The sequence below is a fragment of the Ochlerotatus camptorhynchus genome, unplaced genomic scaffold (assembly GCF_037179485.1).
Source record: "Ochlerotatus camptorhynchus isolate MF236.1 unplaced genomic scaffold, CSIRO-AGI_Acam_v1.1 ptg000063l, whole genome shotgun sequence".
Classification (NCBI taxonomy): domain Eukaryota; kingdom Metazoa; phylum Arthropoda; class Insecta; order Diptera; family Culicidae; genus Ochlerotatus; species Ochlerotatus camptorhynchus.
Genome location: NW_027040553.1, coordinates 2,726,090 through 2,742,573, shown reverse-complemented (window position 1 = coordinate 2,742,573; position 16,484 = coordinate 2,726,090). Strand labels below are relative to the sequence as shown.

The window sequence follows — 16,484 nt, the reverse complement described above, 5'->3', positions numbered from 1 at the left end:
CTGCTTAGACTGACGAGAATACGTAAATTCCCCTAGCTTAAAAATTTAATTCTGTATCATTTTTTTCAAGGATTCTGCTAAAGGGCGAACACGAAATTATTGCGACACATTCAACAGGGCATAACTTTTTTACCATTGGGTAAAAATCAACCAAATTTTGCACACTTTCTCATTGATGTGTATTGTGTACATGCTGTCAAACTCGAAGTCGTGTTTTTCGATTCAACGAAAATGGAGGTGAACCAACGCGAGTTGAGAGAACAAATTCTTTCCAAACACCTGGAATTTCCTGACCTGTCGCACCGGCAGTTGGGAAAAATGTTGATCATTCACCATTCAACCGTCTCCAGAGTGTTGAGTGTTCCAGGAGCGGTTGACGTTGGACCACGGCAAAGGAGCTGGAAGAAAACCGGGACCGGAGAACAAAAAGACGAAGGGAAAGGTGAAGCGGATGATTAAAGCAAATCCCAACGTCTCAAGCCGTGATTTGGCTAAAAAGATCGGCATGTCGCAGAGCTACGTCCAGAATGCAAAGAAGAGAGCTGGACTACATACATACAAGGTACAGAACTTCCCAAACCGCGATGAGCGGCAACAATCGACGGCTAAAACTCGGGCACGGAAGCTCTACGAGAAGATGCTGACAAAATATGGCTGCTGTGTGATGGACGACGAAACGTATATAAAAGCCGATTTTAAGCAAATTCCGGGGGTGGAGTTTTTCACCGGCAAGAGCAAGTTCGATGTGGACGACAAATTTAAGAAGAAGAAAATGTCGAAGTTCGCCTCCAAATATCTCATTTGGCAGGCCATCTGCTCTTGCGGACTGAGGAGTGAGCCTTTCGTGACAAAGGGCACAGTAAATGGCGAGATCTACAAATCTGAGTGCCTCGAGAAGCGCCTTTTGCCGTTCTTGCAGCAGCACGACGAAGCTCCGCTATTTTGGCCAGATTTGGCATCCTGCCACTATTCTAAAAGTGTCCTGGAGTGGTATGAGGCCAATTCTGTCCATTTTGTTCCAAAGGACATGAATCCACCAAACTGTCCGGAGCTGCGCCCGGTGGAGCAGTACTGGGCAATAATGAAGCGGGAACTTCGGAAGAGCAAGAAGACAGTCAAAGACGAGAAGGACATGTTAAGAAAATGGAAAAAAAAACCTTAGAAACTGGTACCGGATGACACTGTAAAGACTTTGATGAAGGGCATCAAGCGTAAATGCGTTCAATTTTACACTCAAGGCTCCATCGATTAACTTTTCTTTTGATTTTTGAAGTAAATATATGTATAAAACTACCCTAAAATTTTGGTTTGATTCTAAACATTATAAGAATATTGGCATGACATTTTCGGTGTCGCAATAATTTCGTGTTCGCCCTTTAGTGTTCAGGAATATTTTTGTTGAGGAAAATGCTAAATTCCAATAGTGCCTTAGTGGTAATGATCTTCCGGATTTCTCGAGGGGGACGACTCTATCTACGATGCAGGAAATATTGTATTTTGCTGTGGCTAGCTGCGCGTACGCTGAGTAGATAGAAAGAAGATTTATCACGATTTTGAAGATTTCCTGCAAAAAGATGATGTGCGATGCAAGTAGATGCGACAAATGAAAGAAGATTTTCGAAGATTTATTCGCTAGTGTGAGAATTTTTGAGCATCTAGAATTGAGATTTAGATGTGTCGCCCCCCTCGGGATTTCTTGTGTGTGCATAATTTAGGTACAAATCAGCTCAGATTTGTGGAAAATCTTAAAATAAGACAATTATTGATGCAAATTGGCAAGATGTTCAATGAAAAATGCTTTAATTTACGTTGTGAAACTTCCTTCTTCTGACGTAAACAAACGGTTTGGTTGACGTTTCCTCTCGAAATCGCGTGCTGCCCTTTACGTTGGTGGTGCATTAAAAAGGCCTATTCTCAACTGGTTCTTGCAAACGTTCCAAGTGATTCTCAATTTCAAATGCCCAGCTAGAGATTATGCCAAAATTATAAGAGCAATGACAGATGACCAGCTGGAAATGAATGATAGATGTTAAAAGATCGTTTCCGAGAGATTTTGCGGAAATTCATAGCTTTTACGGATGAAATTCGTTAAGCACTTGAATTATCAGGGAATTGTCTTGGAAAACGCCTTCAGAATTTCCAAAATATATTTCAGAAGCAATTCTAGAAGAAACTTGGAGAAGAGTTGTAGAACGAATATTATGAAAATCCATGAGATTTCGCTTGAATTTTTTTTTGAAGATAACCCAGTAATGTATTTAGAAAATACCGAGAGGGCCGACACTATCGAAACTTCAGGGAATATTTTGTTTTGTTGTCGTTGAAGATTCTGTAGATTTCCCCGCGAAAAGATAGATTCAGATGCATGAAAATGAAACAAATATTTTTCGTTGGTTGATTCGCTAGCGTCAGATTTTCAGGCATGTTTGAATTGAGATTTAGATGTGTCGTACCTTTAGAAAATTGCTGGAAAATCCATAAGTAATATTATCGTTTCAGTTGAAAACCGGAAAATCCCACACCCGCCAATTGAATTTACTCTCGTTCTGTACGTTAAACATAACGTCGGACATAGTGCGCTGTATTCGCACAATGATGCGCTATTCAGCGCACTATGTCCGACGTTATGTTTAACGTACAGAACGAGGGTAAAATCGAATGTCGCGTGTGGGTTTTCCAGTGTCCAACTTGAACGACAATACAAACAATCTGACACTCGCGTCGATGACAAATTACAAGAATTTTCAGAACTGTTCCCTTTTAGCGCAATTCTTCCTTTATTCCCTTCCACCCATGCAGCTACCACTGTCATACTTGTATCTCGCAAGCGAAGCAGAAACTTCCGATTACTCACTCATACACACACACAATCAGAACGACACAATGCCCGATTACTGCCTGAAGAATGCTGTCGAGTCAAAGCTTCACCTGTAGTGACAGAAGAATAGCGAACAATTTATCCACACCGCATTCGCTTCTACACCCTCCCCTTCCCTACTTGCACGTCTGCACAGTGCACAACTCTCGAATCGGAAATCATTATGGCTCTCATCAGTTTTAACGCTGCATTTATTTTTCGAACAGTTATACCAGTTCATTGAATGCGCTCGCTCACTCCCCACCCACCCACTTTTCTCGGCGTCTATGTCAGAGGGCGCTCGTCAAATCGAACAAAGCAAGTCTCGTCGATCGCAGCAGGGGCAGGGAGGAAAAGTGAATCCGATCTCGCTTTGGTGCCAGGAGGAAGAAAAGTGACACTTGTAGGTACCTATTGTTGTGGAGATTTTCTTTTGCAATCGGCAATTTTCGGAAGTGCCACGTCGAGGTGGATGAGTGTAATCAAGCACTGTTCGATAGGCAGAGACGAGTGCGTGGCTTTTGTGACGGTGGTGGCAGTGGCGGCGAATCAACAAGCGAAGGACAGCTCCCGGGGGTGAGTGTTTTTTTTTCTTCTGCTGTGTCATTAGTTTAGTTTCATTATATCTCGCAAGAAAATTGCCGTAGCAATGGAAAGAAACACAAAACGAAAAGTGTATGTGTCTTTTCTAGAAAGCGAGGTTTCTAGAAAGGAGCAGCTGCCTTGAACGCGTATCCCGGCGCCGAGCCGGGACCGCAGAGAGTGTTGTGTGTTTTTGTTTTCATCGAGATTTCATAGAGTGGTGTTCATGTTTGTGTCAGAGTGTGTGTGTGTGTGTGTGCTTAGCTTAAGGCATCGGTTGGTGATTCAGTAGATTGTTGCTGCCGGAGTTGCTGTTGCTGCTGCTGCTGGAGATGCTGTTGTTGGGGCGACGCTTCGGAGGGGATCCCAGGCGGCGATCGGTTATCGCCACGAATGGAAGTCGCTGGCGCTTTAAGCGACCGTATCCGTTTCCCACGGGCTGTGGGGAAGCCACCCGGTGGTAAACGAACTGGCCAGCTCGGGAGGAAAGTTTGTAGGGATGATCGGCAGCCATTGTCGGATGCCCGTAGGCATGGCCATCATCCATGTGCTTCTTGTCGTAGATGATGTGGATTCCTTCGCCCGGAAGTGAATTCGAGTGTGCGGTTGAAGATTGTATCGTTTCCTGGATGTAGTTCCGCTGCAGTCCAAGATTATTTGGGCTGGGGCGCTGTTCTTCAAACAGGTCTTCCAGGGGATTTTTCCTTCGGTTATACTTCCTTTCGTGATGACGTTGGCCGTACTCCGACATCGGAGCAATGGTTCCCTCCAACAAATCAATCAACTGCTGAGTCCGACGATTGTACTTCTTTATGAACGGTGGCACGTGGTCCTGCTGTTGGTCCTTGTTCAGGGAGTTTATAACCTTATCGAAATAGGGCCACTGCTCGCGGCTGGTGGAGTGGCCATCGAGATGTGCCTTAATGTCTTCTTTTGTCTCCAGTTTGTTGGTGCTTTGATAGTATCGAACCTGGCCTTGGTTGGTTACCTTGGTCATCGGTGGCTCTTGTATTTGCTTCCAACGATCACGTTCCCGTTCGAGCATTTTTTGCCGAGAGTAGTGATGGTGATGATGCTGATACATCGGATGGTAGTATCCGCCTCGATGGTGATGGCTGTGCTTGAAGTTTTTGTGCTTCTTGTACAGTTTCAACCGATAGGATTTGGCTTTCTTCTGCATCTGTTCGAAAATGTCATCATCGCTTACATCTTCCCCTCCACCTCCGTCAACCCCGTCATCATTTCCGGTACCATCCGGTTTCAACGTCGACAGGCCACTATCTGTTAACCGAAAGCGGCATCCAGCCAAGGAAGAGAAGGAAAGAAAGCATAGAAGAAAACATGTACAGTAAAATTTTCTCCGCTTGCGCTCCAGGCAGCAAGTAAAAGGGACAAAACTTACCATCTATCAATTTGGTGCCTTTCTCGTCGATAATCCCGTTCGACAGCAGATAGCCACCGTCGATGGAGTTGAGGAAATCGATACTGCTTGCCATCAGTGGACTCCCACCAGCCGGCTGTTGGCTTCGGTTCACTGGCTCAAGACTGGAACCACTCGGCAGATATTTGCTCTTTTCCACCTCGTTATCCGCCTCCTCCTCCTCTGGCTGAGCTTCCTCCGGGGGTGGCAACTGCTCGTCCAGATCCAAACCCCAAGGATCTTCCGGCAGCTGTTGCTTTCCCTGCATCCGTCGATGCTGTTGCTGCTGCTGGTGCGACGAGTGCCGAGGATTAAGAAATTCATTAAACGGATTCAGTTCATTTGCATTCTCGGATCCACCGCCACGGCCTCCACCACCAGCAGCATTATCCACCGAGTTGATGAGATTGTTGGAAAAGTTATAAATATCCGCTTCGTCCGGTGCTAGTGCAATGAAATTTTCCAATTCACCGTCGTCGCCGCCGCCTCCTCCGGTGGGACTTTCGCCGTCGCCATTTTCCCGTCGATGGCGTCGATGTTTCGATTGCTGGAAATGGACGGGAAGCAGAAAAGCGTAAATTAGAATGGGATCACCACAAACGGCAGCCAGCACGGCAACTATTAACTACCTAATGGAAATTGAGTTTTAATTATTTTCCCCATCTTTTTAAACACTGGAACATGGTCATTGTTGCAGGTGCGATCCGCGTGAAATCAAAATTAAGCGTCGTCTCAGTTGATTGTTCATTACGCTTCGAGGGGTATCAATTTGCTCGATTTGGAGAAATGTTTAATTAATTGTTTTATGGTGTCCTTTTCCGCGTAAAATCATTCGGAAAATCCATTGAGATGGTAAGATAATGCAAATTTACATTTGTGTCTAGAGTGTTATTTGAAAAAGGTCGTTGTTAATTATTTCGAATAGGCAAGATTTTGAGGAAGTTTAGAGATGTCGATGAATCGCAATTAGTTCGAGTTTTCGAATATATCTTTCCAGAAATTCTATGAATATGTATCGGAAATCTAGGTCCTAGAGCTGTGAGACGCAATCTACAAAAAAAAAACGTTTCAAGTGGCTACAATGCTCTGCGGGCATGAGTTTCAAGGTCTGCAAACCAACACCTGGAAAGTTCAGCAAAACAACTTTATGAAAATTTTAAGAACTTAATGAAAGTAGGGGAATTTACGTATTCTCGGCAACCTAAGCAGCGACCTTCTTTCTATAGCCTTTTTCTCTAAGGAACGCACACATATGCAGTATTGGTTTGTTTACAATCTTTTGCTGCCAGCTGCTCTAACAATTTCAGTCGAAAGAATTGTCAAAAACTGTTTTGAAACGCTTTTACAAAGCTCCAATCTTCTCTAGTGAGAGCGAGTATTGTCGGCAACCAGTTTTTCTTCGGCAACCGTTCCATTTGAACTGCATGTAAATCTGCTGTTCTATTATCGGCAACTCGAAATCAGCTACAATTTGTAGTGCGTGTGTTGCATTTCAAGAAAACCTTGCTAGATTGCTTTTTCTCAGTGGAAAATATAGTCAAATTGAAGCTGAAAGCATAAAGAATCGTTTGCATGCATTCAGCGAAGTGTTTTCGTAAGAAAATCCAGTGAAAATAGTGTTTCAATTTGGGTTGCCGAAAATAGTCTGTCATGCCGAAGCCGTCATTTCCCCTACTTAGAAACTCACGGATGTTCCGTTTATTTAGAGAAGTTCCAAAAACTTCAGAGAAGTTTAGATAAATTTGGGAAAGTTTCACGGACTTCGAAAATTTCTGGAACTTCTGTGAAATTTTGAGAAGTTTTGAGAGCATCAGTAAGATCCAGAGAACTTTGGGACACCTGTAACGACGCGGCGTCCAAGATGGCGATACGACCAGGCAGACTGGGTGGCCTCTGAGATTTATGTCAATATTCTATTAGAGCAAAAGAATCCTACCGATTTTCCAGAATGCACGAGCATAATCCTAGATGGGGCACGACTAGCCATTCCCCCCGGGCGAAAAGCTCTTCCACAAACGAAGTGACAGACGACTTACTGGCGAAGAAATCCATTAAAATAATGTGGTTAACTGTAATAGAATTTTCTTGGAAGCTTGTGCCATCATCCACCAGATGGGTTAGTTTTTTTGTTTTGATTTGAACAAAGTTGATTTTATGTACAATGATTCTTTGACAGTGTGCAAAGAGTGCGTATCATTTTGTCATTTTTTTATGCATTTCAGTTTTGAGTAGAGTGAAAGAGATAGAACCAAAACATTCTAGTACATTCGGTTAAAATGCTAGTTCAATCAAGTAGTAGTGTTGCCATGTGGTACAATCCAGTAGTAGTGGTGTTGCCATGTGGTACACTGAAAAATTGCAATAGCAGGTTAGTCACCAAAGTTTTCGAGCCGCTCCGTCTGTCACTTCGTTTGTGGCTCTTCGCTGGTGGTCTTAAGGTGAAATTCCACAAGACAGCATCAAATCTCCAACTAACCAAGACTTTCCCCTCGAGGACCTGCAGTTTGCATTGCGATACAGCACCGGCAACTCGGCTGGTCCAAACGAAATAGGTTATCACCTTTTAAAAAATCTTCCTATCGGCGGAAAGCACAAATTATTGGACATTTACAACGAGGTGTGGCGTACTGGGGACTTTCCAGCCGCTTGGCGAGAAAGTTTGGTTATCCCGATCCCAAAGGCCAACGCCACCACACGAGGTACCGATAAATTCCGTCCGATTGCGTTAACCAGCTGCGCAAGCAAGGTGCTGGAACGCATGGTCAATCATTGACTTCGCGCTGCATTGGAGGAAAATGGATACCTTGACCACCGGCGTGCGGGCAGAAAAAGGGAACCTCCACGTTTTTCGCTTCGCTGGGAGAACTGTTAAAGGACACGCAGGAAAGGACACTTCAATAGCTCATCATCTGGGGATTGAAGGGAAATATCCTTTCCTTTGTCCGAGGCTTTCTGGCAAGACGATCGTTTAAAGTCGCCGTGGGGAACACCAAGTCTTCTTTCCCGGTAGAAACAGGGGTGCCGCAAGGCTCGCTTATCTCGGTGACGATTTTCCTAATAGCGATGAGCCGGATCTTTACTCGTTTGCCACTCAACATCCACATTCTCGTCTACGCGGATGACGTGCTAATTGTGGCCACCGCTCGCACCATCGCAAGGACCCGCATCCAAGCACAAGCAGCTGTATCGGCAGTTGCCAAATGGGCGGCCTCAGCCGGGTTCCAACTCTCAGCAGCAAAGAGTATCCGCTGTCACGTCTGCGCTTCCGGTCACCGAGTCGGCGGCGCTTCTATCAAGATCGGGGATCAACCGATCCCCCTGAAAAAACGATACGCATCTTGGGCGTTCTAGTTGATGGACATTTAACCTTCACGCAACATTTCCAGAGCATTAAAGATAGTGGCAAGACCCGCATAAACCTAACAATCTCCACCCAGCACCGCACCAACAACCGAGCTATCCGGCTGCATGTAACCAAGGCAGTTATTGACAGCCGTCTACTCTACGGTCTGGAGCTCACCGCAATGGCCAAGGACAAACTGTTGCAAGTCCTTACACCGGTTTATAACGCGTACATCCGGGTAGTTTCAGGTCTCCTGCCCTCGAAGCCTGCGCTGAAGTCGGAGTACTTCCTTTCCGGTTTCGAATCGACACCGCAGTCGCCATCAAAGCGGCTGCCTACTTGGCAAAAGCATCGGGTAACGAATGGATCTATCTCCTCGACGAGGGGAACAGAATCCTCCGTACATCCAATACCGACCTCTCCCCAATAGCCAAGAGAGCGACTGGCTGGGAGGAAAATGTTGGCAATCGAGACCGTTAAGGTGATTCCTTGTAGAGTCCACAAATGGCCACCACGTAGGCTATAAATGCATTTCCACCTAGAATTTTCAATTACACACATCTCGGAAATTAGAGTTCCATTTCACCTGAAATTGCTACTGCATGTATGCTGCAGCGCAGCAAACGTGGAGTAACAGTTTCATTATAGTACGTGTCGTGGAAGCTGATATTTGTGCACTTAAAGTTTCGAAGTGGTAGCGAAAATAAGGATCTCACAGCGAACCACCTTAAACATCGAAAGTCGAATTAAGGACCAGTTTAGGGCAGGAGACAACTAGGTGGCGCTCAGACATTCCGTCGCGGAGATGCTAAACTCCGGGTACCCCAGGCTAACGCACCGTTTTACGGACGGGTCGAAATTGCACAAGGGAGTTGGGATAGGCATTGCGGGAAAGATCTCGCCAACGAGCTTGAGCCTACCACCACAATGCTTTGTTTTTTTTCTGTCCACTCATCCTTGGATTCAGGGAGAGCACGCGTCCATGGAAGGACCTTGGGAACCTGAAGGAGCAACGAGTCATCTCCAGGCTTCGCACAGGTCACATCTCTCACACGATTTCGGCGGAGGAGTTTTCCGCAAGACCTGCGTCGTCTGTAATATTCCAGCCACCGTCGAGCATATCCTCTGCGTGTGCCAAAAGTACGAGCTCGTGCGGCAACACTACGGCCTTTCGAGGAATATCGGCGACATACTGGGCGACGAACCTTCGATCCTGGCTACCCTGATCTCCTTCCTGAAGGATGCTGGTTTGTTTTTCAATATTTGATTCCTTCCTTTCGGTCGTCGGGGCATCCCTACCGGACGGGGGACACCACCTTCCATGGCGGAGATCAAAGATCTTAAAAAAGTCCTCTGAATATTTTCTCAAGACATCAGGATGACCTGGAATTATTTTGAATACCTTGTACTGTCCAACAATTCAAGTCACACTCCTAAGATATTTTTTTCTATGATACCAGGTTGCCCGGAAAAAAATAACCATACAATTACCATAAAATAAAATACAATTACATCCAAATCTATTGCCAACAATCGATCTTATTGTGCGTATATTGTGCAAGAAATTTTAACATATTGTTATTACATTAGATGTACAATACGTCCCATATAGTATGAATTTTCAACAATAGAAAAACAATAAAATGAATGGTAAATGACTCAAGTTTGTTCGGGAAAAAGTGATTTTTTGTATGGTTAAGATACATAACAACCCCCTTGTTCTATTGTAGATTTCTCAATTTACCATAGATTATATTGTGAAAACAATAAATTCTATGGTTATTTTATAGTTGTGTACGATACAATTTATTTTAAGTACAATAAATTCTATTGTATGGTTACAATACATTTCATTGTACCTATATCGTTCTTTTTTTTACGGGTGCTCATAAATTATTTCAAAAACCTTCAGGATATCAAAGATCTCAATGAAGTCCTCTGAATATTTTCGTTAGACTTCAGAATGACCAGGTATTATCAACAATCAATACGAAACTAACGATTTTAAATTGGCTCACTACTTGACTAGCCTATTGGTCCCAAGCAAACGATTAACGTACCCCATTCTACTCGAAATTCTAGTACTACGCAATGTTTGTTTTGATTCGCTATGAAAGTTTGACAGATAAAATGAGGGGTTATTGGTTATTCTTATGTTTCGAGGGGTGAATCGATTAGCTTGGGACCGAAGAGAGTACCAGAGCTGAGGCAAACAGTTGAGCACGTTATTTCGGGACCTTCTAGTCTTAGAGTTACCTGTATGGCATTATTCTAAAGGTCATGACAATAACATAAGATTAATGAACTTCTTGAGAGTTCTTAGAATTGAAGTATCGAAAGTTTTAAAATCATCTCGGAAGTACCGTTAACTTCTTGAATTTTTTTCGACTGGGTAAGCTCATCAATTGGTGCTGTTTACCACTTTGGCAAAGTGGTACAACCATAAAGGTAACTCTAAGACCACTGGGTCCCGAAGAAAATCATTATTATTTTTGGCTCACTCAGTACCAGAACAACGGTCCCAAGCAGTCCCAAGCTATTTCACTCACCCCTGCATGTTCTGCATGAATCCACACACCCCTGATGTTATCTGTCAAACTTTCATAGCGAATCAAAACAAACATAGTGTAGTAATAGAATTTCAACTAGAATAGGGTACGTTAATCGTTTGCTTGGGACCAATAGGCTACTAAAGTGGTGAGCCAATTTAAAATCGTTAGTTTCGTATTGATTGTTGGTACAACCATAGAGGTAACTCTAAGACCAGAAGGTCCCGAAGAAACGTGTTCAACTTTTTAGCTCAGCTCTGGTACTATCTTCGGTCCCAAGCTAATCTATGCACCCCTCGAAACATAGGGAAATCCACGAACCCCTCATTTCATCTGTCAAACTTTCATAGCAAATCAAAACAAACGTAGTGTAGTAATAGAATTTCAACTAGAATGGGCTACTTTAATGGTTTGCTTGGGACCAATAGGCTAGTCAATTAGTGAGCCAATTTAAAATCGTTAGTTTCGAATTGATTGTTGGTACAACCAACCGGTGGAAATTAGTCAAGTAGCGAGCCAATTTAAAATCGTTAGTTTCCACCGGTTGGTAAGACCGTAGCTGGCAAATATAAATGTTATAATCCATCCGAGCTGAGTCGAACACAAAAATGCAACACTTTCTTTTGTGTATACATTTTTATTGCATAGGTAAAAATTTAGGAAATTCTTGGTAAAACTAGTTTAGAGTGTAATGTTTAGATGTGCAAAATCTCGTCACAATCTGTCAAGTGGTTATTGAGATGGCTTCCAAGCAAGTGCTTCGACACAAATTATGGGACTGGTCGTGGAAAACCCAGGCCAGTCCCACAGGTGGACCGCGAAACAGTTTGGAATCGTCCATTTGACCGTTTCCCGTGCGGTAAAATCGTTCAAGAAGACCCAGTGGCGAGCTGGCAGCGGAAGAAAAGCGAAGACGACCGAGCCCGTGAACGCAAGAAAGGTGAGGGATTACTTCAAGCGCAATCCGAACCTTTCGATTCGGGACGTGGTCTGGTTCGTCCAGCAGACTATGAATCGGGCCGGATTTCATGTCTTCAAGGTAAGGAAGGCGTCTAACCGAACCGATAAACAGAATACGGTCGCCAAACATCGCGGCAGGAAGCTGTACCGCGAGTGCATCGTAATGGACGACGAGACGTACATTAAAGCGGACGCCTAGCAGATTCCCGGCCTTGAGTTTTTCGTCGGCAACTCCCGCCTGGATGTTCCGGAGAAGTTCCGCAAGGAGAGGGTCGACAAATTTGCCAAGAAGTACTTAGTAGGCGATCTGTGGGTGCGGTAAATTAACCAAGCCCTTACATAACGACCGGCACCATCAACAGCCAAATATATAAAGAAGAATGCCTCCAGAAGCACCTGCTGTCCTTCCTCCGGTTCCACGAAGGTGACACTCCGTTTTGGCTGGAGTGGTACAAAGCCAACGATGTTGCTTTAGTGCTGAAAGAGGTAAATCCGCCTACCTCACCAGAACTTCGCCCAATAGAAAGAAAATCTGGGCGTTTATGAAAGGCAAGCTCCAGAAAACAGGGAACGTCTTCAAAAACGACAAGGATTTGAAGAAATAGTTAAGTCCAAGGTGCGGGCATTTAGGCTAGAAGAGGAGATGAATAAACCAACTTTTCAAAAACATAGCTAATATGTGTTTATTTATTCCCTGAGAATTACAACAATAGCCAACTTACAATGAATTTTTGGTGATCATTTTTGTCTGTTGCATTTTTTTCCAGTACAATCTTGAGTCAAGAAAATTGTGATGAAGTATCTGCCATACTTCGGGAGAAAAATTGTAGCTGAGTGAAGTTTCTAGATGGGTGAGAAACCGATGATGACTTCGGGCAATCCGGCAATAAATTGAGATATGTCGGCATGTGGTTTGCAGCCGGTGGTTTGTCAGTACTGATCGTCAATGAACTTCATGTCTCAATATACTTGGAGATATAGGTACTGCAGGAAGTCCATCCAGCTTCTTGGCTTCGCCGATGACATCGGCATCATGGCACGGAACTTTGAGATGGTGCCGGAAACGTGCATCAGACTCAAGGCTGAAGCTAGGCGGATTGGACTTGCCATCAACGCATCAAAGACAAAATACATGAAAGGAAGAGGTTCTAGAGAAGACAATGTTAGCCTCCCACCCCGAGTTCAGATTGACGGTAATGAAATCGAGGTGGTCGATGAGTTCGTGTATTTGGGCTCACTGGTGACCGCCGAAAATGATACCAGCAGAGAAATTCAAAGACTCGTTATGGCAGGGAATCGTGCCTACTTTGGGCTCCGGAGGACGCTCCGGTCGAATAAAATTCGCCACCGCACGAAGTTGACTGTCTACAAGACGCTGATTAGACCAGTGATCCTCTACGGCCACGAGACCTGGACTATGCTCGTGGAGGGCCAACGCGTCCTTGGTGTTTCGACCGGAAGGTGTTGCGTACCATCTACGGTGGAGTGCAGATGGATGACGGAACGTGGAGGAGGCGAATGAACCACGAATTGCACCAGCTGCTGGGAGAACCATCCATCATCCACATTGTAAAAATTGGGCGACTACGGTGGGCTGGGCACGTCGTAAGAATGCCGCACGACGACCCAGTGAAAATTCGCAGACTACGAGGATGGCGAAGTGTGACGATGGATCGAGTAGAGTGGAGACGACTTCTTCGGACAGCAGAGGACAACAAGGCCTTAGCCTGATTGGTGAGGCAAGTAAGAGAAGAGTGCTTGAAGAAAGGTCATTAGTTCGAGATCCGAATATACGAAAAGTTGGTATCACCCTATACATGTAAGATCCGCTGTTTTGTCAGCAAGGCGCAGCAAAATTTCCTTTTCTGGTCTGGTCGTTGTTAGGGCAACCGCTTCCATCAACCTGATCCACACTATCCGCTATTCGCTATCACTCCTGCTAACTAAACTCTCACGCCTTGTCCGTAAATCAACACGATTTCCTACCTGGGGGACGGAAAAAATCAACTAGGTACCAGCGCCAGCGAGTTCGTTTATCTGAACTCGTTCCAAATTGCCTAGGGCAATCCGCCCGTCTACCAGAAGCATCTGGAAGTGATTCTGATGGTTCTCAATAGCGAGACCCTCTGCATCTGCATCTAACTTTTTCAATATGCAACATTAAGGAAAAAGATGTCGTCTAATAACAAAGACAACAAACAGCTGATTAATTGACAGTTCTCCCGCGAACGAAGTCACACATGGACGTGCTCTACTGTACGAAAGAAATCTGGCTGCGTGCTCTCGAAATTTGATCCTTGGTGCTTACCAAATTGAGGACTAACATTTAATTTAGATTTTTGAAAATCTGGATTTAATCGGGTATTATCCTTGATAAGATACATTTTATAATTTAACTCACAGCGAAGACACCATGTAAAGAAAACTGGCTACTTTGTCAGAATCCAATCGACCGATACAGTAGCGCTGCGCTCGACCGAAGGTGGAAGCAACACAAAGAAAAAATAGCAAATTCGCAAGCCTAAAGGCCCAAGCGCAATGACAGCGGAAGCGGAACGGCAACGGCAGCGGAAAAGCCCGATCTGAGTAAGCCAACTTGTCGGATTGAAAACTTGTTGGAACCAAATTGACTTCGGTTAGCCACCTTGATGTCATTTGTGACAACTGTCAAACTTTCCGTTTCCGTTCCGCTTCCGTCCACATTGCGTTTGGGCCTTAACTTCTGAGATTGGAATCTTTGCTATCGAATCGATTGGAGCATTTACCTTTGAACGGCAGATGACGCGATTAGGCACATCTCATTGCGGTCTTATAAGAAAACGGGAGAGTTGCCAGTCTTCTTGATATGTTGTCTTCGCTTACAGGATGCATATTTAGAGCGTTGATCGTTAATCGTTCGAACGACATCGTTTGAGGGACGTAAGCCTTGGTGTTGGTCCTGTTCGTTAGGATCTTTTTGACAGCACCAGGTATTTGTTTTGACAACAATTTCGAGTGAGCTCACTTTCCATTCCGAAACAAAACAACACACACGGTAAATTAAGAATATACACTGCAAATTATTTGCATATGTTTGTCACTAGAATCAAAAACAGTACACTGTTACAAATATTTGTCATTTGTTCTGATGCCTTTACGTCATTCAAATTTAAAATACTTTAAAAAACATCGTATTTTTGCAATCTTCAGCGACCATAGAGCTTTTTGACGTTTAATCGGCGCACACTACTGTACCATTTAAAGCGCACGAGTGCGAGCAAGAGGGAAACAGATTAGTGGGAAAACAAACCGCCCATTCATGCATGTGTGCTAGATAGAGAAACATGATTAAACGTCAAAAAGGTCTATAACGGCTATTGGAAACCTTATCGGGCGATTCCGGCTTTCTGGTTTTGTGTAGGAAGCATAGACACGCAAAACCCGATTGAAATCTATTCACCCCCGACGACATCGCACTACTCATCCGCTGTTACAGAAGTTAACCTAATATCAGAATCCTCTCTCCAATTTCTCGATTCGCCTTTCACTCGAATCTGCAAACTCTAATCTCAGCAGAAAGGAAATTGATTCCCTCGAGCCAGTAGTATAAGCAACCGTTCCGATAATGCGTAGGGTTGATGTATCAGTTATGGCTATACGTTCCTATGATACCATACCAAGTTGCCCTCATATATAGCAAAGGGAGAAATTCCGAGGAACACAGAAAACTATTCCAGCCACTACATCCCGTGGACGGCAAGTTCCTGTAAAATTCAATAAACTGCGTTGTTTGCAAGTCCACCCACCTGTACGGAGATTTCTATTTTGAAATTCTTTTGAAAAGACCGGGAGAGGGAGAGGGATAGAGAGAGTGGTACGAATCCAGTTATATCAAATAGCTATCCTCGTCGTAGGGCCAGAGTAGGCCTTGTTGGTTTAGTCCTCCTCCCGGTGTGCGATGAGTTCCGGTCCGATTCAACGTCGTTGTGTTGACTTGGGAACTGGTTGCCGAGTAAAAATCCGAATGTATTTTGATGTTCATACATTTGCGAAATGTCAACCGCACAATCAGTGCAGTGTGTTTTGTTGCTCACATGTTATCATTTAAATTGAACCCTCAAAATGTTGTTCAGTTTTACTCGGGATGCTGTTTTTTTAAAGTTCCCCAGCTCTAAGAAACTGTGCGTCGTTTCCGCACAGGAAATCGTTCCCGTCACCATCTGCTACGGTTCTTTTTGCCAGAAGGATAAAACTTCTTGAAAACATTTCTGGTTCCCAGTCCCCATCGTCATCTGTCGGAGGGGGGAAGGGGGGGGGGAGGGTGCGATTTAATTAAAAATGACAGCTTCATCGCCGTGCCCGGTAGCTACACACTCCGACAGAACTGGATCGCAATCGGACGGAATGTTGCTGATGCAGAGTACTGCCAGCCAGCCGTAACTCACGAGTGCGGAGTGACATTTACTAATGACTTGACTTTTGTGCCGCCCCCTCCACCAAACCCAACCATATCTGCGTCTGCCGAGTGACTTCAGTACAGTAATCTCGCGAGGGTGGCAATCTCTTGAAGGTCGGCGGAGAGGCGGTGCCAAGTGTTTGTGTGCGCACCGTCCGCCAAGGTTGATTAATTAGTTGGAGTGTTTGGATAGCAAACACTTGAGGTTCGGTGGCAGCGTGGGAGCAAAAATTCCAGGAGGTGCTTGCAGTTGCCGGTGGATTTTCGCCGTAATGGGCATTATTAGTTAAGGGGATATGTTGGAAATGCAACTGATGAAGAAGTGATTCAACTAGGTT

The 16,484-nt window shown here is 44.5% G+C and overlaps 1 protein-coding gene across 1 annotated transcript in view; it reads right to left on the bottom strand.

Moving 5' to 3' along the window:
- Positions 1 to 2,723: 2,723 nt before the first annotated feature.
- The window catches only part of LOC135696934 (uncharacterized), a 318,502-nt gene continuing 304,741 nt past the window's right edge, over positions 2,724 to 16,484 (bottom strand). The window contains exons 3-4 of the mRNA XM_065216476.1: positions 4,842 to 5,406; positions 2,724 to 4,720 (exon numbers count right to left, since the gene is read on the bottom strand). Coding sequence (XP_065072548.1) covers positions 3,705 to 4,720; positions 4,842 to 5,406 — 1,581 coding nt within the window. The 3' untranslated portion in view covers positions 2,724 to 3,704. The remainder of the gene's footprint in view (positions 4,721 to 4,841; positions 5,407 to 16,484) is intronic.